The sequence below is a fragment of the Hyperoodon ampullatus genome, assembly GCF_949752795.1.
Source record: "Hyperoodon ampullatus genome assembly, chromosome: 1".
Taxonomy (NCBI): domain Eukaryota; kingdom Metazoa; phylum Chordata; class Mammalia; order Artiodactyla; family Ziphiidae; genus Hyperoodon; species Hyperoodon ampullatus.
This window is the reverse complement of record NC_136914.1, coordinates 123,196,189-123,219,372: the sequence shown is the minus strand read 5'-3', so window position 1 is coordinate 123,219,372 and position 23,184 is coordinate 123,196,189. Positions and strand designations below refer to the sequence as shown.

Below are 23,184 nucleotides of genomic sequence, written 5' to 3'. Positions count from 1 at the left end.
AAGTTTATTACTTCTAATAACATTCATTTAAAAGGGAGACAATTATGCATTCATTAATTCAACAAATATGTGTTGAACACTGATGATATGCAGGCTCTGGAGACATAACAATAAACAAAACATCAGAACACAGTCCTAAGACTTCACAAAGTATACAGTGGCATGAGGAGTCAGATGATTAAAGAAGCAGTTACACACACACACTAGACAGGGAAAGAACAGAGGCCACATAGCACACAGAGGGAAAACCAAAACCCCCAAGGGGCAGGGAACACTTCCTGGAGGAAGAGGTGCAGGGAGGTTGGGGTGAGTGTGGGAGGGGCACACAGTGGCGGAGAGAGCACAACGCACACCTCTAAGAAGTACGCCTGCATCCCAGCAGAGAACGGAACCCCTGGGGGAGAGATCACCCAGTGAGGAGAGAGGGAAGAAGGGTCCAAGGCAGAACTCTTAGAAACAAAGGACAGAGCACAGAAGGTCACGTAAAGCATGTGACGGAGTTTGAGCTTAGAAGGAAATGTCGCGATCTGTTCTATTTTTAAAAGATCATTCTAACTACGCTATGGAGATGAGGGATCAGACAGGAGGGAGAAAAATCCAGTGAGGAAGTTACTGCAGAAACCTATCCAGGCAAGAGGACGGGAGTTTCCACCAGCAGCAGCTGCAGGAGTGAAGGAGACAGGCAGACAGCTTTGAGAAAGAGACACAGGAGGGAAATTCTGGCCATCGGTTGGGTCCAATGTGTAAGGATGACTGAACAACTGACTGTGGCTGCTAGGACCTGCCACCGGAACAGGGGCTAGGAAAGAAAGAATAAGCTCTGGAGAAGACAAGCACAGTTTCACATGTGTTACAACTAGGTTCCTGTGGAACACACAACTGCTTCTGAACATTCTTCATTTGTATGTAATGGCCCAGAGCAAGGTAGGGCTGTGCTTCTTCAGCAAATGAAGCCAAGGAAGGAGGAAAGCTGGCGCAGGGAGTAGAAAGAGAAAAATATGGAAGACAATAACAAGTGGAGACAACGTTTCAGGCAGTTTAGCTGTAAACAGGAACAAACAGAAGAGGTGCTAGCTCAAAGGGGGACAACAACTCAAGGACTGGTCTTTTTTAAAAATGGTAGATTAAATATGATTAACAGCTGATGAGAAGAGGCCAGCACAAGGTCAAAGATGTAGAAGGGGAGTAACTGAGAGAGTATAGTCTCAAGGGAAACAGGACACAATGGCACTCAGAACAGGGAGACTGGCTTTAGGAAGAAGAACACCTCTCCCTACTCCCCAGGGAGGGAAAAGGGAAGAGGAGTCGGGATGCAGGTAAGTTTGTGGGCGCTAAGCACAGGGGGTTGTCCTCTGATGGCTTCTACTATCTCTGTGGAACGGGAGCCTGAGTCAGCTGCTTGGGGGGGAAAGGGCCAGAGAAATGGGAAGGTAGCGAGGTGAGGAAAGGGTTGAAATGGTCTCTGCAGAACAGGAGGCAGAGCTGACCAGAGAAACACAGAAACACTGCCACAAAGTGTTAAAGGCAAGGTTGAAGCCAGAAACCTAGTTATGCTAGAGGTCATGGGAATACAAAGTGGACCACAGCACAATCACTCAATAATGAACTATTTTAATCAAAAGACTAAGTTTCTTAAAACTCTCATGAACAAAAGATTTTATATCTATATTAAGTAAAATGAAAATCAAAATACTATAAAAATTAATTTCAAAGAAACCATGCTATAAAAATAGTAATATTACCTTAGCAAAAAACTGAATGGATAATAGTTTAGAGTTCTATCCACCAGCTTTAACCCCCTGAAAATAATTCTGGTTGTCACGGGTTGGGGGGAAGGATGCTACTGGCATCAAGTGGGAAGAGGCCAGAGATGCTGCTAAACACCCTACAGTGCACAGGACGGCCCCACAACAAAGACCTTCTGGCCTCAAATGTCACTAGTGAGAAGGCTGAGAAATGCTGCGTTAAAGATTCCATGATCCCATCTGTGAAGAGGCTAATTGTTTTAGACCGTTGGCTGACACCACCCCAGAAATGACTACTTGGTAACCTCAGGGTACTTTATGCTGAATGGGATAAGTGGAAGGCACAGCTGTGTTAGAAGCCCCACAACACCGGTCCTAAGGTTACTATGCTCTGAGCACTTGAGGTCAGGGGCCCCTTTTCGTACTTAATCATCTTCCCCAGTAAAACATTTAGAAATGACTATACTGGGTTGAATAGTGTTCCCCCAAATCCAAGTCCACCCAGAACCTCAGCATGTGACCTCACTTGGACATAAGGTTTTCGAAGATACGATCAGCTAAGTTTATAATGAGGTCATACTGGATTAGGGTGGGCCCTAAACCCAATGACTGGTGTCATTACAGGACACGTGAAGACAGATGCACAGGGAAGAAGGCCATATGCCAATAGAGACTGCTGGAGGGATGCGTATGTGGCCAAGGAAAGCCAGGAGCTAAGGGAGAGGCTAGCGAAGACCTTCCCCAGAGCCTTCAGAGGGTACACGGCCCTGCTGCCACCGTTCTTTTGCACGTCTGGCCTCCAGAACTGTGACAGAATGAATTTCTATTGTTTTAAGCCACCCAGTTTGTGGCAATTCACTACAGCAGGCACAGGAAACTAGTACAGTGACTCTATTACCATTTAAATGTTGAGATGCCACAAGTCTGACAGAACTGTTAATTAAAGGATAAATTTATACAAGATAAAATCAGAGTATTAATCCAAATCTTGGCAGTCAGACTGAACACCATGCAACAGAACAAGATTAAAAGAATACTATTTAAAAATAGAAACAAAACACTGGTGCCCTCTTCTGGACAGGAAATTAAGCTCAGTAGATCATCAGTATGATGGCACAGAATTTTCAAACTGTAAATGCACTGCAAAGTCTCAAGTGTGTCCCTTCTGTGAGAGGGAGCCTCCATGCACCAGACGCCACTAGGAGTGGAATTACGGGACCGTGAGCTGAGAGCGGCGAAAATGGAGGCAGTAAAGTCTGAATATTTCTTCAAAACAAAGATCTGCTAAACCCCAATTCCAGAGACATTAAGCAATCTGTCCAAAGTCTCACACAGCTAATCAGGGGCAGAGCAAGGGCTAGATCACAGTTTTCCCAAGTGTTCATTCCAATATAAATGGAAGGTACCAGATACAGAACATGCAGAACGTGTGTGCAGGACCAACTGAAATGACTGTATAGGGTCAGCAAGTGCGACAGAGTGAGTGCAGTTGTTTCCTCCACCCCGCGCACACCCTCCCGCGAGCGGCCTTCCACTGGGCCTCACCCCGGGACTCACTGGGGCCAATGGGATATTAGCAAATGTGACCAAGGAGAAACTCGAAGAGCACTTGTGCAGCGAGGCTTCCTCTCTTCCACTTCCAGAGCCCTGAGGTTTGTGAGCAGGCCAGGGCATCCTGCTAGAGGAAGAGATGCCACATGAGGCAGACAGAGCTGACCAGCCAGGGTCCCCAGATGGGAGCAAGTGTAACCAGACAGCTGGCTGCTGACCACAGACCATGCGCGAGCCCAGGCAGGACCAGGAAAACTGCCACTCCAGCACAGCCCCAAACAGCCAGACCCAGAGCCAGAAGCTGTATTAAATAAGCCACTGAGTTCTATGGTGATTTCTACACAGCAGAACTCAACCAACAGGCCAAGACTAATTCCTTTGTAGCAGCGATGATAACCCTTTGTATGCAACTTCACTGCCTTCACATTATACATAAAGCATGCTTGCAAGCTGCCTTCACGACCACCATTTCTAGTGGGACATTGTTTCCATCGAGTGGAGAGGCTGTGTTACACCAGGTTTCTCCCAGCCTAGCTAGAACCCTCCCACGGCTACCAAGTTCAGAACAAGAGTTTGTTAAAGTGCTAAAGCTCAGAAAAACATCTTCTCCTGGATGGCTTCACTCCTCCAACTCATTCCCACTAGTCAACAAATAAGCAGCATATGTCAGTAACATGTGTCCTTGGACATCAAAAGGGCAGTAATTTTAAAAACTTGTCATACCTGCAGTATTGCAGAAAAGCAGCTTTTAGCAATTTGGTTTTATCTTCCTGGGCAATAGTTTCATTCTTGGTAGAGGTATCAAAAACCACACTCTGTAAAATAACAAACTATAATTTAGAGGTGAAGGTGTAAGAATATTCTTAGTTATTGGACTAAACATTGGACCCACCTATGAAAGCAACAATATAGACACACAGCTGTTTGCCATACTCTCTATACCAACGGTTTATATATTGATACTTAAGACATTTATTGAAACAAGATAAAACACACCAAATGATCAACTAAAGTCCTACAGAAAATGTATATATAATTCAGGAATTATATTGTGAGTAAAATCATTTGCAGATTTCATCACAACACAACCTTCTTATAGGCCTACCTTTATACAACTCATCACAAAGTATATTTCTAAGCATAATGGTTGATTTCAATCTTAACATACAGCAGTATTATGAAAACCACATGATTACAAAAGAATAAAAGTAAAAAAAAAAAGTTACTTTCTGTTGAACCTGTATCCAATCATTTTCATTTTGAATTACACAGTCTATATATTTTACATACTATTCAAATGGAAATTACCCCAAACAGTGTTAATTTTTAGCCTCCTGTAAAAGAATGATAAAAATCTTTTTTACGGATCAGGGTATTTCAGAATTCAAGATGACAGGAAAAAAAAAAATGATGGTTTTTTTCCCCCACTCTCCCCTCAAAAATCATCCCAGAAGAAAAAGAAACACAACCACCACACATCTGCGGTTCCAACTGCAACACAAAGATGGAAAAGAAGAAGGAGCAGCAAGTGACAGAGCAGGGAGGAGGCCAGGCAACCCCGTGCAGTGCGGGGACAGGTCCTGAGGACAAGAAATCGGGCAGTTCCAGGCAGACAGCAGGCAAGAGGCTTCTCTAGAGACGTGACCCTCGGCCAAGCTTTACAGAAAGGCGCCTACGGAGCTGCTGGAGGGTGTGGGAAGATTAAGCCAGATATCAAAGAAAAGTAAGCAAATATGAAATTAGTCCACTCCAAGAATCGCACAAAGTTGTCCACTAAAGGAAATGTAATCAGCACGCTGCTTCACTCTGGACTATAAACAACATTCATATAGCCATTATAATGGAAAAAATGTATACTGGGATGATAAACGCAGAGAGAGAAATGTAGGTTGCCCCAAGTCCTCATCTTCCATAACAGGAGATCTACAGACAACGAGAATTAGTGAATGAGAGACAGCAATACAGGCATATTACTTAGAAATGTGGAGGAAAATACCAAAAAAAAACAGCTGAAGGACTTACAAGTAGTCGCTTCTGAATAAGAGGACAAAAGAGATGAGAGAGATAAAAGAACTAATGTCTTCATCACAACTCTTTTAAAAGTGTCTGACTTTTAAACATTTGTGGGAAACACCCTGATAAAAGTCGTTAAATCCTTCGCAAATCAGCTACACTTTAAATCAACTATACTTTAAAAAAAAAAAATCTTATGGAACCACATTACCTCATTGCTTGGTCCAGCAACTGAAGATGCCAGGGAATCTTCAAGGTCTTCTGCCAATGCGGACACATTTTCCCTTGAAGTAATTGACACCAAGCCACTGTTTCTAGAAAAAAGGATAGGAACGCCCCCACAGGAACCAGCTCCTAAAATACTATCTCCTAAGAGAAAGAAAAACACACGATCAGATAGACATAACCAAAAAGTACTTTCCTAAATCCACCTCCCAGCAGAAAATCCTGGTGATATCCTTTGCCGTGTTACTCCTACTCTGTAATCCCGCGTCAAAAGTCAAGGCTCCCCGCTGTCTGGAGTGGTAGGCTGTGTCCTTCACTGTGCCTTGCAAGAGTGGTGGGCACACAGCACCAAACGAGAAAATCATCCCTTCTGCAAGACTCAGAGTACAGCTTGCCAACCCTACCCTGACTTACTGAGTTAGCCAGTGAGGAAGGAAAAGGTTTAAGCTCTCTTGGAGTCTTAACAGCATCCCACTCACCCAGTCAAGGCTCTGGTGCTGGGACTAGAGAATCGAGGTTCCATCCTGCTGCCTCACATGGATTTTGCCCTTTGCCCCCTAAGATAAAGACCCTGATGACACTGTCTGCTTTTGGTGTTTTTCACTGTTGGCTGGCTCCCCCCATCACCCACACCTCCCCCCAATTCCAGCCCCCTTGCATGAGTCCAGCACCTGGGATTCTTCTTACCCAGGGGTCTGGACAAACATTTAAGAACATCAACTCAGAATAAGTCACTCTTACTGACCAAGAACAAGCAATTACTTCTGTTAGCATCAGTTCTTTTCTTCTTGGCCTCTTCTGGGAAAAACGTTACTATTTTTTTTTTTTTTTTTTTTTGCGGTACGCGGGCCTCTCACCGCTGTGGCCTCTCCCGTTGCGGAGCACAGGCTCCGGACGCACAGGCTCAGTGGCCATGGCTCATGGGCCTAGCCGCTCTGCGGCATGTGGGATCTTCCCAGACCGGGGCACGAACTCGTGTCCCCTGCATTGGCAGGTGGACTCTCAACCATTGTGCCACCAGGGAAGCCCAATGTTACTAATTTTTGCCCATAAATATATCAGTTTGGGAACTCTACCACCCTTCCAGTTTTTCAGCTACTGTAGGCGTGGTATTAAATGTCACAGGCATCATGCTTGAAGCAAAGTTTATGGAAAGAGAACAAAAACTGCTTAGAATGACTAATGAGTTCCCTAATCCTGTTTTCTAAAACCACTACCCTACCTTGTGTATTGAAGACGATTTTCTCCCGAGGAAGAGAAAACTTCCCAGTTCCTGTGGAGCACACGTAGACAGCACTTTCAGTATACAGATAGGCAGTCTGGTTTGAAAAGTTTGGGACCATCAACTGACATATAATCAAGTCTTCAGACTGAAAATTAAATTTAAGATTACATTTAATCAGAATTGAAACAAAAATACTTGTATGATTTTATAATTCACACTTTTGTACGCTCATAAAAATGATAAAATAATTCTTTGATTATCCTTGTGAAAACCTAAACACTACCCATCAGATGATTTACAAAACATGACAGAATAAGCTTATAAACATCAGTTAGAGAGACCATTTGCTGAGTTGCAAATAATTAGCAAAGTTTGAAACCATTTCCATGGTGATAAGATTTTAACTAAACGCCTGTAACAAATGTGAGGAAGAAAATAAAAGGATTAGTTCATTATTTATTTTTGAATTGACAAATTTATTTTATAAACGACCCCTGATAAATACTGTCTTTTTCTTCACTGTCCAGATATCAAGCACAAGAAAACTGAGTTAATTTGTTCATATATGAAATTAAAAATAGAAATAAGACCCAATTAAATCATAAAATTAGCGAAAGCTAAAAAGGATATTCCGTTTATTAAAAGAATTTTACAAACATAACATAAACATGGAATTTTTTAATTCTCAAATTGTCTTCTTTATACCCTTTCCCACTGTCTGAAAAATTTTAACACTGAGCATAGTTTTCTTGTATAATCAGAACACATAAGGTTTATTTCTGTTTGAAATAAAAGTCCAAATTAAAAGATTTCTTTACGGCACTCAGCTACACAAATCATATTAAGAGTGAGCGTTCAACAGAATTAGATACTATATAAGATTAAATGAATGAATTTACAGCAGTTAAGGCCTTTCCTCAAAAACATCATACTTATTCAACAATGTTCAATTGCTATTAAGAAGCTTAAAATTAGAGAGCTTGCCTTTTAATCGTTCACATGAACTTTGACAAGTATATAATGTGGTTACCTACAAATATAATCCACTTTGAGCAAAAACGGGATGTTTCTGTAGTATATAGGGCTCAAAACCAAAGCCCAGTTCATGTCAGGTTTCTTCCTTATTTTTCACTCTACAGCTCATCATCAGTGTTTTCCTTCTTCTCAGCGATACCGAAATGAAGACCCCTTCACAGAGCTACAGCAGGAGAAGCACGCTCCCCGCTGTCAGGGGCTCCCACTCTCACTTCTCTTTAGCTAAGGCTGAACAAAGGACTGAGTATGAGATGGCAAACAGAATGCAATGCCTAAAAACTAGCTATTTAAAGTGTATTTCCTGGCAGTCCAGTGGTTAGGACTCTGCACTTTCTCTGCTGAGGGCCCAAGTTCAATCTCTGGTCGGGGAACTAAAATCCCACAAGCTGCCAAAAATAATAATAACAAAAAATCAATAAAGAGATTAAAAAAAATAAAATAAATTGTACTTCCAAGCTCTGCAGATGAATTTCTCAAAGAATCTGACCCTGCAATGGTTAGGAAAAAAACTCAGCAAAGTGACTTACTGTCACTTTGTACTTTAACTTACAGATGGAAACCTTACCTGAAAAGGTGGGTTATACTGAGTGACTTCCACAGTCACTGCATCTGACATTTGGTAGCCGTTATCTTCTACTGTTACCAGCGAGTAATAGATGAGACAGGGCTTGTCCGCCAGGTGCCACGCCGCTGACAAAATCAGGAGCCCATCGCTAATCAGTGAGAAAGAAAGATCTATTGCCTCTTGGGAAAACAGTTCAGCAAGTCTTGAAGAGTTAAACACGCATTTCCCATATGACCTAGCAAGCCCAGTCCTAGGTATTTACCCAAGAGAAATAAAAACCTATCTTCACACAAAAACCTGTGTCCAAGTGTTTATAGTGGCTTTACTCCTGATTGCCTAAAACTGGAAACAACCCAACATCCTTCAACTGCTGAATAGATAAACAAATCCTGGTAAATCTATACAGTGAACTACTACTCAGCAGTAAAAAGGAAGAAACCACTGAATGAATATCAAATGCATTATGCTAAGTGAAAGAAGCCAGACTCAAAAGGCTTTATACCCTATGATTCCATTTATACTATAAGGACAGAAAATAACATCAATGGCTGCCAGCAGCTGCAAGTGGAGAGAGGGGTTGACAAAAGAGTACCAAGGAATTTTTGGAGTGATAGAACTGTTCTGTATCTTGATTGCGGTTCTAGTTAAGTGACTACGCGTTTGTCAAAACTCACCAAATTATACATTAGAAAGGGTGTAAGGTATTTTCTATATATAAATATAACTCAATAAATCTGACTTTAAAAAGACCAACAAATCATCAATTACAGGGATTGGCAAAGTGCAGCTCTCAGACTAAACTGAGCCCAGGGTGAGGTTTTGTAAATGAAGCTTTCCTGCCATGCAGCCATGCCACTTGTTATGTGTTGTCTATGGATGCTTTAATGCTACCACTGATAGAGTAAAAGAGCTGCAGTGAAGACCACATGGTACCCAAAGCCTGAAAATATAAAACAGTTTTGGACCCTTCACAGGAAAGGTTGCCAACCGCTGATCTAATCTGTTCTTTAAAGCTTACTTTTGTACAGAGGAAAAACATTTTGTTTTTAATTTTAATAACCAATCATAGAACTGCTGCTGTATATGTGAAAAATAAACCTTTCTCCATCTTAAAGTGTATATGGTCCTCTTAAGCCTATCAAAGTTGTTGCCCCTAACCAATTAAATGGCCTCTAATCTCAACCCTTCTAAAACATTTAGTAGCATTTTTAGCAACTCTCGTTCAAGTCTCAGAAATATTAACAGGGTGGCAAGCACCCTCTACTGACAACTAAAAATAATAAACCGAGCTAGTGGCTGGACAACATGCACTTCAAACCAAGCAGTCCTAACGCGCCTCTCATTTCCCTTCTCCACTGTTCTCTTCCTCTAGCTCCCCAGCCCTTATCACTTCTACCTGAATTCCCAAGAAGAATTCAAGGACACTGGCCCACATCTGAACATACTGGCAGTGACCTAAAGAGCTCCTGATGACACGTAAGAAGGAAGCGAGTGAGGCCACAGAGAATGCAGTCCTGAGAGCCGTCCTCCGTACCAGGTAGGGAGGGAGAGACGGCCACGCCCAGATGAGGCTCAACACTGAAGTCACTCCAAAGACTGGACTGCCGTGGGGTAATGGGTGCCCCCTGAGGCCCAGAGACACAGCTAACAGAGGATTCCTCAGGGAGTGGTGCTTGAACCAGTTTCATTTGACATCTTTATAAAAAAAATCTTCCTGATTAGAAAAACATGAAGCTATTTTAGGTAGTAAAGATGATAGGAAGATAACCAATTCTGCAAATCAGTAAAAATTTGACAGGGACTTCGCTGGTAGTCCAGTGCTAAAGAATCTGCCTTCCAATGCAGGGGACATGGGTTCGATCCCTGGTCGGAGAACTAAGATCCCACACGCCGCGGGGCAACTAAGCCCACGCGCTACAACTACTGAGCTCACGCACCTCAGCTAGAGAGCCTGCATGCCACAAACTACAGAGCCCACACACTCTGGAGCCTGTGCGCCACAACTAGAGAAGAGAAAACCCGCGTGCTACAACTAGAGAGAAGCACGTGTGCTTCAACAGAAGACCGCGTGCCTCAATGAAGATCCCACGTGCCGCAACCAAGACCCGGTGCAGCCAAAATAAATAAATAAATGAATAAACAAAAATTTTTTTAAAAATTGACAAATTTTTATGCGAGTATATACAGGGCAATACGTTTAGGATTTCAAAAAAATCCAGAATGAAGCTACCTGAGCTTTGCGTCAGTAATAATCTGGTAAAAGAACTCATGAGGCTATTCACTGCAAATAGCAGCTGAGGCTGCAGCTCTGGCCAAAAGGAGCAACCGACCAAGGAGGAGCAATAAGCATCAGGGAGACACACACGCTTCTTAAGCAGAAGAGACCCACCCAGACGTGGGACCATCTGCACGGATCGCTGGAACAAGAGTATTCAAAAGAGCGGTGACCGCTTCATTTGGAGCTATGGGGGGAGGGGGGCCCAGAAGGAGGATGAGAGCTGCATCTCACAGGCCCCACGAGAATCGAGCTGTGTCAGCATGACAGCACCGGGGGAGGCGCCCAGGGTCTGCCTCGGCACAGCCAGTCCGAAGCACGTTTCTCTGTTCTCAACCCATGTCTCCATTCTGAAAACTATACATGAGAAAACGTCAGCATCCCCGCATCCTACACCTACAGTGTGCTGTGTCCTGGCAGCAGTTCTAAATTTATGAAGGTCTGGTAAAGCTAAATGAAAACAAGATACACTGTATTTAATGAAACTGTTTTGGGAAATTAAATATATACTATTATTTTTACTTCTTTGATAGTTTACATATGCGGTTTTCAGAAACTATAAAGAAGGGTCCTGATAGTCTCAATAGCCCAAGAGAGAAAAATTAAACAGCACAACTTCAAGCCAAGAAACAAGTAGAATTTGTTCTACTAAACTAAATTACTCTAGAACACATAAAAATAGTCCTTAACTTCTGGTAAGTTGCGTTTTGAAAAATTACAAGTCGTAATTGCACTCATTATGAGCTCTGCCACAGAAGCCATATTACAAATGGTTTTTAAGTTCCATATGGCCTCTGGTATTAAAGCTAAACAATAACAAGGGATTAAGTAGCTTTATCAGACTAACCTGGGATCTTAAGCACCATTCAGAGCACCATTTCTAAGAGGAAATTCACTCCGAGTATAAACCATGACTGCGTTCTAACTTGTACCACCAGGACAAAACCTCACCCCATCCTTCCTTTATTCAATACAGCGACAAACACAGGCTAAAGCTCCTTCAGCAATAGAAAAAGGGCTGGAGAAGAGCGCCTGGCATCTCCACTGAGTCGGGAAAAATGACAGCATGGAGCACCCCCAGCAGCGGGGTAGGCAGCTCTTAGAGGCTCCGGCTGTGACAGCAGAACAGACGGACCCCTACCTAGGGCAGACAGCTAATGGAACGCACAGTGGAACGCTGACAACTGCCTGCATTTCTCAAGTGAATTAGCATCGATTTAGTTAAGACATAATAGTGTAAGATTAGCGTTAGAGGCATTCGAAAACCAGAGAGCAAGACTGCTCATCATTTTATAACAAACATCAGTTTGTTTTACCAAACAACTCCTATGTTCTTCACGACAAATTAACTGCTTACCAGTTTTGCTTCAAATCCAAGTACCGAATGTTGACCCCTTCTTTAATAGCTTCGTAGTTGCTTTCAGATCCCTACATGAAAGTATCAGTAATGTAAGCTCCTTGAGTTTAGGAATCATTTCTTTTCACCTTTATATCCCCAGCACAGTAAGTCAAACAGTTATTGAATGAATGTATGCATTTAAAAAGTTAAGTAAATCAGTGAGTTCCAATACTTCTAAAGATTGACTACTCCATTTCAGCTTATCTGATGGCTAAAACTTTGTGTATTACACTGAAGTGTGTTCTAATAAATACAACAACTAAAGGAACTAGCAATCTCACATAAATGAAAATTATAGAGATGAATTATAGAGATGTTCCTTACCCAGATAGCATCAATAATGTTTTCCTTCAGGACTCTATTTATATCCCAACTATGTGCTTGTTTTTCTGAAGAATCATCTAATTCCCATTTACTGATGTTTGAACTTGTCAAGCTATAAAAGCTTGATCGCTCTCTATCCCAAAGGACACTTGAAAGCTATATGGAGAGGAGAAAAAAGTTTATAGATTATTAAGTTCTAATGTTAATGAACTATTTTTCTGAAATCCAAAATTAGTACATTTTATAACTATTTGATTAGCAATCCTAGCAGAATTCTTCATTTAGGACTCAAAGGAAGGAGTGGTCCTGAAACAGACCTTGAGTAAGGAGGGTTTCCACAGGCACAAATATAAAGGCAGAAGGCCCAGGAGGAGCAGAGTCAGGAGGTGGGAAAGTCACAGGATCTTCAGAGAACAAGACAGTCCTGCTAAATTGGCATGCGGATTATAACCAGGAAAGCAGCAAAAATAAGGTTCACACACAGCACAGTCCTAAATGTGAGTTTGTAAACCTAATAAGCAAGGGAGATAGTCTCAATGGCTTGTGAGCACAAGAGCTGTGTTACAGGAGAAGGAATCTGGTAGGGCTGTGTGTAGTTCCACATGGGTATGTTACCTCGTCTTTCTTGCTTCTGAAGAACAGATGTGTTTTTTAAGTTGGGTATACAGGACTGTTGAGTGAAAACCCTAATTGTCTCCACTTCTCCTGTCACCATGACTCTAGCCACTAATGGGACTGGAGGGGCCAACAGTGAGTAAAGCGGACTGGTACCAAGAATTAGGGGAAATTAACCAAGAGTGCCTATTAGGGCCTTGCAATGGAAGTAGGAAGATGGGGATGGCAGTGAGACATGAAAGAAGCCAAACCTATAGAACCTGGTAAGGAGAGACACACACACACACACACACACATCAGGGTTTTATACCTGGGTCTCTGAAAAAAGTGACAGTGCCATTAGAAATAGGTCAAAAGAGAAATGAGGTTCGTAAGTCAACAGGAGAGAAGAGAATATGAGCAATTTGTTTCCAGACATGTTAAGTTTTAGGTTCAAAGACCAGTTAAGGAAGCAGATAATAATAGCAACCTGAAATTAGAGGGAACAGCATAGTTTAAAAAAAAAAGGTGTGCTCTCAATTCAAACAGACCTGGGCATGAATCTGCCGCTGAGTGGTTCTGTAACCTTGGACAATTTAGCCTCACTGAGGCCAGTTCCTCATCTACAAATTGGAGATGAAGCTCTCTACGTTACAGGTCATCTAATAATTACAGGAGGTGACAAACATGGAGCACCTAGCAGAGAGCAGATGCCCCCCACTCGTTAGTTCCCATCAGCCTCCCTTCACTATTCCAGAGACTGAGGCAGAAGCCCAGCAGACATAGATTTGAGTCATCCACACAGATAGCTGGAGTCACGGGGGTGGAGAACACACTTTTGGTTATGTCTAGAAAGCAAAATTAATCCTTAAACACGTTTAAAATTTTATATCATAGTTTTAGTTCAAAGAATGTACTTATAAGATAATCTGTGTGACTTAAGAATATTAACGTTACAGGGTATGAACTCATTTGACCATCATAATAAAAATGCTTCACTGAAAGATCAAAGCTTTCAGCTCATGTGCACCACTGTTCATACAGAGGCAATACCAACTTCATAGGAAATGGCCAACTTATCGATTTCACTAAGAAAGAAGCTCGTAAAACAAAGTTATTTTATCAACTTACTATGAGATCACTGCTAGGAGATAAAATTCCCAAAAGAGAAGAAACCTTCCGACCAATTCCTGAAAGCACACCTTGCCCTTGAGGCAGGATATGCTGATGAATTTTTCCTACACTTTCGGGTTTCAGGCGAATCAGCTGGCCTCCCGATGAGGATAAAATAAAACTTCCTCCCTGTGAACAAACATAGCAAAATTAGTTAAGACTAAGAAAAGAAAATTAACACAAATCACTTTGATACAGAAGGAAATCATCTGTACCTTAAAACAAATCTAAAAGAACAGTGTTATTTTATTAAAATCACTTACTTATGAATCCATTCACTTAATATTAATTCTACACAGAATAACTTTGTTACAGTTTTAACTGCATGTATTTTTTAATTCTGATTTTTAAGTTATAGGTTCAACATCATGCAGGTTCAACAAATCAAGTATCAGATTTTATTTCTTCAGTAAACTTGCAGAGTATATATTAGCAAACCATTCCTCCTACTGTCTAAGAGTTTCTAAGTCATTTTATGAAGATCTTTCTGACAGAAATGAATAACATCCGCTACTATGCACTACTGATATTTCAGAGTCCTATGAGAAGGGCTTCCCTCTAAGTGTTCAAATCTTAGATCCTGACATTCTTTTCTTGCCTCTTTTTGATTCTTCCCACCCCCTGACTGTATGATCTGCTCAAAACCCCCAATTTTTAGTCATTTAAATCCCACTTCCAAGCCAAATCACAGCTTTCCAATAAATACAAAAGAATATCTATCATATACCTGCACTGTTGTTAGGAAACTGTAAGTCTTATCACCTCCCAGATCTACGGACGTCTCTGTGTAGGTGTTTTCACTTGCAAGGCTTGGCCAATAGCGGATGGATCCTTCTCTGGTGGCAACCATGACAGCAACAGCCTCAAAACAAGACCATAATACTCAGCAACCACAATAAAAGAAGGAGCCCAAATCGGGAGTTTGCTGACACCGATATAAAGAAACCAGGGCAGTGTACTATTGATTGACAGAAATTAGAAATCAAAATTCCTTTTTTTCACATTTAAAAATTTCACATTAAAAAATTATCATACAGTAAAATTGACATTTTCCCCCTTTTGTTTTAGTTCTATGAATTTTTATACTCTAGTTTCTCTTCAGACCGCATAAAATCTTCTGCTTTTTACAGTTCTGTGAATTTTAAAACACGTGTGGACTCATGTAACTACCACCACAATAAGGATACAGTACAGTTCCATCTGCACCCAAAACTCCCTAACACTTTCCCTTTACTGTCACACCCTTCCCTATCCTAACCCCTGGCAATCACTGTTTCCATCATTATAGTTCTGTCTTTCCAAGAATGCCAAACAAATGAAATCAAATAGAATATAACCTTTTGACACTGGTTATATTTGACACTGAATATAACCTTTATCTCACTTAGAATGACGTCTTTGAGATTCATCCAGGTTGTTGTTGCATGTATCAGTAGCTCATACCTTTCTACGGCTGAGTAGTATTCCATCCTATGGATGAATCAGTTTGAAGGACATTCAGATTGTTTCTGCCGTTGGCTATCACAAATAAAGCTGCTATGACATTAGCGTACTGTTTGTGTGAACATAAGCATTACTTTCTCTAAAGTAAATAGCCAGGAATTAAATTGTTGGGTCATATGGCAAGGGTACTTTAACTTTATAAGAAGTGAAAATCAAGTGGCTGTACCACCAGCAGGTCCACCAGCAATGTATGAGGTTCCGGTTGCTCCACATCCTCGCCAGCACTTGGTAGTGTCAGTGCTTTTCATTTCAGCCACTGTAATAGGGGTGTAGTGGTATCTCACTTGTTTTATTTGCATTTTCCTAATGGCTAATGATATGAACACCTCTTCATGTGCTTATCTGACATCCTTATATCCTCTTTGGTAAAGTGTTCAAGTCCTATTTTAAATTGGGTTGTCTGTTTTCTTACTAAGCTTGGAGGGTTCACTTTATGTTCTACATACAAGTCCTTTGTTGGATATACGATGTATAATATTTCCTACCAGTCTGTAGTTCTCTCTTCATTTTCTTTTCAGTGCCTTCGGCAGAGCCAAGTTTTAAATTCTGATTAAGTCCAATTTATCTATTTTTTTTTTTATGAATCATGTTTTTGGTAATTTCTAAGAACTCTTCACCTAATCCCAGGTCATGATGATTTTTTTCCTGTTTTCTTCCAAAAGTTTTTAGTTTTACATTTTACATTTAGATCTATGATCCATTTTGGGTTCATCCTTACATAAAGAATGAGGTTTAGGAGGAATGCTTTTTTTTCCATAAAGACTAAAGACAGCCAATGATTCCAACACCAGTTACTGAAAAGACCATCCTTGATCCACTGAATTTCTTTTGTGCCTCTGTCAAAGATCAAAGGGCCACCCTTGAGTGAGTCTGTATCTCTACTCTCTATTCTGTTCCACTGCCCTGTGTGTCCATCTCTTTGCCGTTATCTCCCTGTCTTGATTCCTGTAGCTTTACAGCTACGTTTCAGAACTGGGCTGGATGATTCCTCCAACTTTAGAACTCCCTTATTTTAAAAAATGTACTTCAATAAGCATTTAAGTCACCTACCTGAGTAGAATATGCTTCACCTGAGGTAGCAGAGTAAGAGAGAGCCACCAAGTTGGCACTCCAGTGGAAATCAGTAGGTGGTAGCTGAAGTTCTTTGCAAACAGATAACTATAGAACAAATCCAAACAAAAAATCTTTCATGTCAAATCCAAATTTTTGAATATGCATCTGGCTTCACTATTTCCTTTCTCTGCGTATTTTAGATTCTAATTCATTGCTGGAAATACCATTCTACAAATACTCTCTCTTCTCATATCTTTTTTTTTTTTTTGCGGTACGCAGGCCTCTCACTGCTGTGACCTCTCCCGTTGCCGAGCACAGGCTCCGGACGCGCAGACTCAGCGGCCATGGCTCACGGGCCCAGCTGCTCCGTGGCATGTGGGATCTTCCCGGACCGGGGCACGAACCCGCGTCCCCTGCATCGGCAGGTGGACTCTCAACCACTGCACCACCAGGGAAGCCCTTCTCATATCTTTTTGATCAGGCTTTCATCATTTTCAGTAATTTTAAAACAAAATATTTTAAGAGATATTGAATCAGGAAAACTTAGCAGCTAGACCAGACCCTTAATATAAACTACTCCAATCTCTTCCAAGACCCAAAAGTCTATTGGTTGAAAGAAGTGTGTAGGCCTCCCATGGAATTTTCCCAGTCTAATCTTGATTTGTTTAATTGACATTTAAAATCTGCATGACCACAGAGTTAGTATTCCAAGTCACCTAGAAAACATTTCTTAGACTCAGCCAAGTATCAGCATTCCTCTGCTAACTCAGGATGCCCACCCCAGGCCCTCTCCCTCACCTATGCTCCTAAAACTACAAACACGTTTTTCTAGGCAGCAGCAGTACAGAGACCAATAGACGTGAAGAGTTTGGGTAAGTGGGAGCCCAAGTCCCAGTGGAACAATGGCCCAGTGAACACAAGTGGTACAGGAGAGTACGCCTGATATGGAGCAGAAAGAAAAAGAGGCTGCTGAGGGTACGGGAGTGGATGTACAAATGAAAACCCCTGTGTGAGAAGTTGACAATTGAAAGTTAAATTAGCGTTATAAAAACTGGTATCATTTTTTCCTATTTTATTATGCATCATTCAGTAGATTCAGTGAAATACATTCCTATCTTCTAAGAAACTCAGTTCATCAGCTTATGTGGATGGTTTTTAGTCTTAGACTTCATTAGACAGAGTGACTAGCATGACATTCATTAAAAATTTCCACGTCTCTAATTTTATTAAATGTAAATAAGATGGACCTTGCTTAAAATCATGATAAGGGGAGAAACTTTTTTGAAATGATATGCTCAGTATTTCATATTGCTATGAAAATTCAAATCTATAATGCTTGAGTAGATTCAGATTATGGTCCTCCAACAACTCTAAAAATTTAGGGTAAAAATTCAGAGCCAATTAGGAATCCTCTCCTCTCTCTCTTTCCAGCTCTCTAAAGAACCATTACCTTGGTAATAGGTGACAGAGCAATCTTCCAAATAATGAGTTTCTCTTTGCAGACCAGACAAGCCCATCCACCTTCATCTATGTGAACAGTCAGCTGATCGTCAACTGAAGAAAAAAAATGAGGTACGTAATTAATCTTAAAGTATGAATAAGAAAAACTTAAAATTTCCTCACACCAAAATCTTCTTCATTGCCACCATCTTCACCTAAAAAAGTAATCACCACACACAAACGAGGTTAACTCACAACAAAAAATACTCTTGAATAATTCAAGAGTTATTAATATCCATAACAAGAGATCCATTTAACTTTGACAACTACTTTTAGAAATATATCTAAAGGCAAAAAGTATATTTTGGGCCTAGGTTTAATATTTCTTAATTTTTGTTATAAACAGATATCTTACTTTTTATAATATTATATTTAGTAACATTCATAATTTTGATAAAGCAACACAAATAATAAACCTCATTAAATATATAAAATATTTCAAGGAAAAATCACGTTCCTTCAAAAGAACAAGATTTTCAAATAAGAGCTCTTTGAAAGTATGATAAATTACTTCATTATATGGTGACCTAAAGGGTTACATTCCGTATTAAGTGACAAAACTAAATTAGTATACAGTAGTCACTCCTTATCCTTGGTTTCCGTGGTATCAGTTACCCGTGGTCAACTGCGGTCCAAAATATTAAATGGAAAATTCCAGAAATAACACTTCTTAAGTTTGTGATGAAATCTTACACTGTCCCGATGTCCTGATGGGGAGGTGAATCGTTCCTTTGCCACCAGCCCATTAGCCACTTAGTAGTAGTGCAGGTTATCAGATTCACTGTTGCGGTATCGCGGTCCCTGTGTTGAAGTAACCCTATTTTACTTAAACATGGCCGAAAGCATAGAGAAGTGACACTGGCAACTTGGACATTCTCTTATTGTGCCTAATTTATAAATTACGCTTTATCACAGGTATGTACGTCCAGGAAAAAACACAGTATACACAAGGGCTGGTGCATCCCCTGGGGGTCCTGGAACATATGCCTGTGGATAAGGGGACTGCTCTATTGCTGTTGTACATGTTGGTGGTAAACCTGAGTAAATGTATTAGTGGCCCTAGAAATTTAATTAATGTGAGCTTTGCTCTTCGTTTAAAGTCAGGGTAGGGCTTCCCGGGTGGCGCAGTGGTTGAGAGTCCGCCTGCTGATGCAGGGGACGCGGGTTCATGCCCCGGTCCGGGAGGATCCCACATGACGCGGAGCGGCTGGGCCTGTGAGCCATGGCCGCTGAGCCTGCGCGTCCGGAGCCTGTGCTCCACAACAGGAGAGGCCGTGACAGTGAGAGGTCCACGTACCGCAAAAAAAAAAAAAAAAAAAAAGTCAGGGTAGAGGGGCAAAATAAAAGGCATCAATAATGTACAAGCTAAAATATCACATCATACCTAGGTTAAGGGTGGGCTTTTTGCTGAACTGGAGTATCTCCTCCGTATTTTCTTTTCCTGAAAGCACTACAGCAGCTCCAAATCCTCCACTGGTGAACCCTCAAGGACGCTAACACAGCACACCAACTGACTAGCACTTGGAAGTTTCCACGTGAGGACGAGTTCCTCTCAATTTTACACACTCTTCAATTCACACATCCTGATTTCTAGAGACTCTCTCCTCTGAGGCTGTGTACTATTTGTTATTAACATGATCTGGTGGCAGGAACTAGGAGTGTGTCAAAAGGTTTAAATGCAATTTAAGCTGAAATTTTTAGACGGGAAAAGAAAATATATATTTAAAACAGGAACAATGCATGACAGAGGTTCATGGAAGTTTAGTTGCCTGAAAATAACCGGACCTGTAGCTCCCATGGACTTACTGGCAAGATGTGCTGGTTCAAGTTGATGAGAAATATTCCTTCTTGTGGAACGGAGTACTTTAAACTTTTGTGACTGTCATTCACAGTATGACATACATTTTACATCATGATGCATTCATACACAATTTTAATAAAACAAAATGAGAAGCACTCTGATATTTTGCAATCTATTTTACTTCATTTTTTAAAAAAATGCTGGTCATGAACCACTAAACTGATTTCAGTCACTACCTGCAGTCTCAAAAACACTGTCCCAGGAAATCACAGGATGCTCTGAACTTTGCTCTTCTAGTCACCCCAACTCCTCATCCTTAGTGGTGTCTTTCTAAAGCTTGTGTTGGCTGCACCATCCACACTTCCACTCTAATTGCCTGCCAGGAGAATCTTCTAATGGTGCACCAAATTGATAACATAAATTTGTGCACACAGCCTCCAGGATACTACATAGGATCCAGAAATGGAGGTAAGACTTGATTCTACTGCATTATTAAAACCAATAATGTGAGGCAGTAGTTTTTTGGATTTTGTTTAAAAAGCTAAACTTCATACACTCAATCAACTTTTGAAATTGGACTAAGTTTTGCATATACAGTATGTACAACCATAAACACTTATTATTTTTTTCTTTTTTTTGCGGCACGCGGGCCTCTCACTGTTGTGGCCTCTCCCGTTGCGGGGCACAGGCTCCGGACGCGCAGGCTCAGCGGCCATGGCTCACAGGCCCAGCCGCTCTGCGGCACGTGGGATCCTCCCAGACTCGGGCACGAACCTGTGTCCCCTGCATCAGCAGGCGGACTCTCAACCACTGCGCCACCAGGGAAGCCCATAAACACTTATTTTGATTGCGCTAAAATGAACTCATTCTGCGTCCCAAATTTATCATATTACTTAATTACAATGAAAAACCAAATAAGTCACCTATTTCTCTCCACTGAAGTGAAGGTATACCAGAGAAAGCACAAATTTCAATCTCCATGCCAGACCTAGGCTTCATTTTGAATTGCTAACAGAGACAAATGGAAAATGATACCCACCTTCAGCCAGTGTTAAGGCTTCCATGACTTTAACAGGGAGAGAAGATCCAAATGTTTTCACATCATAGTTCACAGACTCAGTTATGGAGTGGTGTGGGAATATTCGTGTAGGTGTTCCTCTAAAGAAACGAGACCATATTATTGCACTCATAACTTAAAATTTTCCATTATTCATTATAATTTTTATGTATATATTTTCGTAATAAACAGAAAATCTCTGATAAACAAGAAGATGAAGTATAACAGTGAAAAAACTCTGGCTCATATATACTGTGTTATTAAATTTATTTTTCATTTAAAAAAAAGACTGACAGGATTTAGGAAAACTTGGCTTCAGACTTTCATGCTCTAGTAATTAGATGCATGATCTATTCACTTAAACTCTTTATAACTCTGCCTCCTTAGCTGTGAAATAAGAAGGCTGGACTAGATCAGTGTTTTTCAAATTATGGGTCATTTTGAGGGTCTCAATCAACATTTTTAAAAAACGAAATAGAATATAGAGTTTATCATACTCTGTGGCCAAAAAAGTTTTACAAACATTGGGTTAGATTATCTTTAAGCTCTCATCAGATACAGAATTATAAGAATCTACCAGATTTTGATTATACAATCAAAATCAAGAAATTAAATAGGGTCGTATCTGCTGCTACCTGGTCTTCGACAACAGATACAGCAGTAGAAATTATATTTCCTTCTCCCCTTCTTCTTAACATTCAGAAAACCAGTGTAAATTTATTAGTATAAAAGTTATCCTACCTCTTATCACAGGATTAAATGAGGAGATGCAGAGTGATTGAGAGCATTGTTTCTGACAAAGTATTATAACAAAGGTTTTTTCTTTCAATGATTACCGAAAGGTAAGAAGAAATTTTAAAAAAAAACAAAGTATGACTTTTATTCACTGACTTTCCTCAAAAGGAGTAGAAAACAATCACAAGATCACCATTTGAAGAGCACTTTACAAAACGCAAAAGGATACAAGGTATTCTTTAAAAATCATTTCTCCTTTAAAGTATTGCAAACTTCTATAGATAAATTTTAACTATAAGTTCAAGATCCAATATTACCGTCTTCTTGCACGGGAAAATTCATTTTTGATAGACGAATTCAAAAGAAACCACTCAAGACACATGTTAGCTTCTTCTAAAATTCTAGTTTAATTATGAAAGGGGAGATGCAGACCACGGTTTCACGAGTGACGTGAATTGGTGTGCCACGCTTTTATTTGGTAACAAAACTACTAGTCTTATCTCACTGCTTATGGAAAGCCTTTTCCCTATTAATTTAGCTACAAAGCTAACTTCTGTAGCTAAAATCCCTTTAATTATCCACCAGCGGATATTAAGGGCAGTTAGTATGTTAAGCACATATAATGATTTTCCAGGGTTTGAGGTCCTCACTCTCCATCACTTTACATCTGCATCGTGGCATTTCATATTGACTCCTCGCAGGCTCAGGTCAGGTATCGCAGACGAAGAGATCATTAGTGGTCTACACCAGATCACAGGGGTACTAAGAGTGAGGCGGGTAACCACGGATTCTAATCCAATGTGTTCTTCACCTCTACACAAAGGTAATTCCATTAAAAGTGCATGATGCGAAGACTCAATTGATGAATTAATCAAAGCGAGGCTGAAATAACACACAAGGATGCAAGGGTGACAGAGATCTCTTCTCCCAATACTCTGGCGTCCCGAGCCGTCTCCGGTTCCGGTGGCTTCTGGAGGCCTGTGAGTCGCCGAACCCAACCCGGGACGATCACTCACCGAGAGCTCAGCGAGCTACGACGGCCGGCCGGCGAGAAGAGCACCGGGGAGCTGACCGAAGACCCCAGGGCCAGACCCTTCCTGCTGGTCGCCCGGGGCGTGGAGCCCGGCCCGACTCCGCCCAGCGGGCCCCTTCGGGCCCCGGGCCCCGGGGTCCGCGGAGAGGAGACGGCCGGGAACATGACGCAAGGGAGAGGCTACAGAGAGCGCACGTTACGACCGTGGGGCTGAAGCTCGGCCAGCGCGCGAAGCTTGAACACCTGACGGGAGGGAGGGAGCGCGGTGAAGACGTCAAAGCGCAGCGCCAGGACGCGGGGCGCGCTGTGATGACGCCAAATCGCCACGCCGAGGCGCGGGGCGTGGTCGGGAAGGCAGGAGAAACCGGGAAGGAGGGG

General features: G+C 41.3%; 1 protein-coding gene across 1 annotated transcript in view; it reads right to left on the bottom strand.

Moving 5' to 3' along the window:
• The window catches only part of NUP133 (nucleoporin 133), a gene marked incomplete at its 5' end in the record, with an annotated part of 58,395 nt that extends 35,424 nt beyond the window's left edge, over positions 1-22,971 (bottom strand). Inside the window, 12 exons of the mRNA XM_079696657.1 lie at positions 4,020-4,111; positions 5,521-5,678; positions 6,757-6,904; positions 8,360-8,507; positions 11,992-12,062; positions 12,358-12,513; positions 14,083-14,253; positions 14,852-14,986; positions 16,678-16,785; positions 18,131-18,234; positions 21,021-21,139; positions 22,790-22,971. Of these exons, the coding sequence (XP_079552783.1) occupies positions 4,020-4,111; positions 5,521-5,678; positions 6,757-6,904; positions 8,360-8,507; positions 11,992-12,062; positions 12,358-12,513; positions 14,083-14,253; positions 14,852-14,986; positions 16,678-16,785; positions 18,131-18,234; positions 21,021-21,139; positions 22,790-22,971 (1,592 nt within the window). The remainder of the gene's footprint in view (positions 1-4,019; positions 4,112-5,520; positions 5,679-6,756; positions 6,905-8,359; positions 8,508-11,991; positions 12,063-12,357; positions 12,514-14,082; positions 14,254-14,851; positions 14,987-16,677; positions 16,786-18,130; positions 18,235-21,020; positions 21,140-22,789) is intronic.
• Positions 22,972-23,184: the final 213 nt, after the last annotated feature.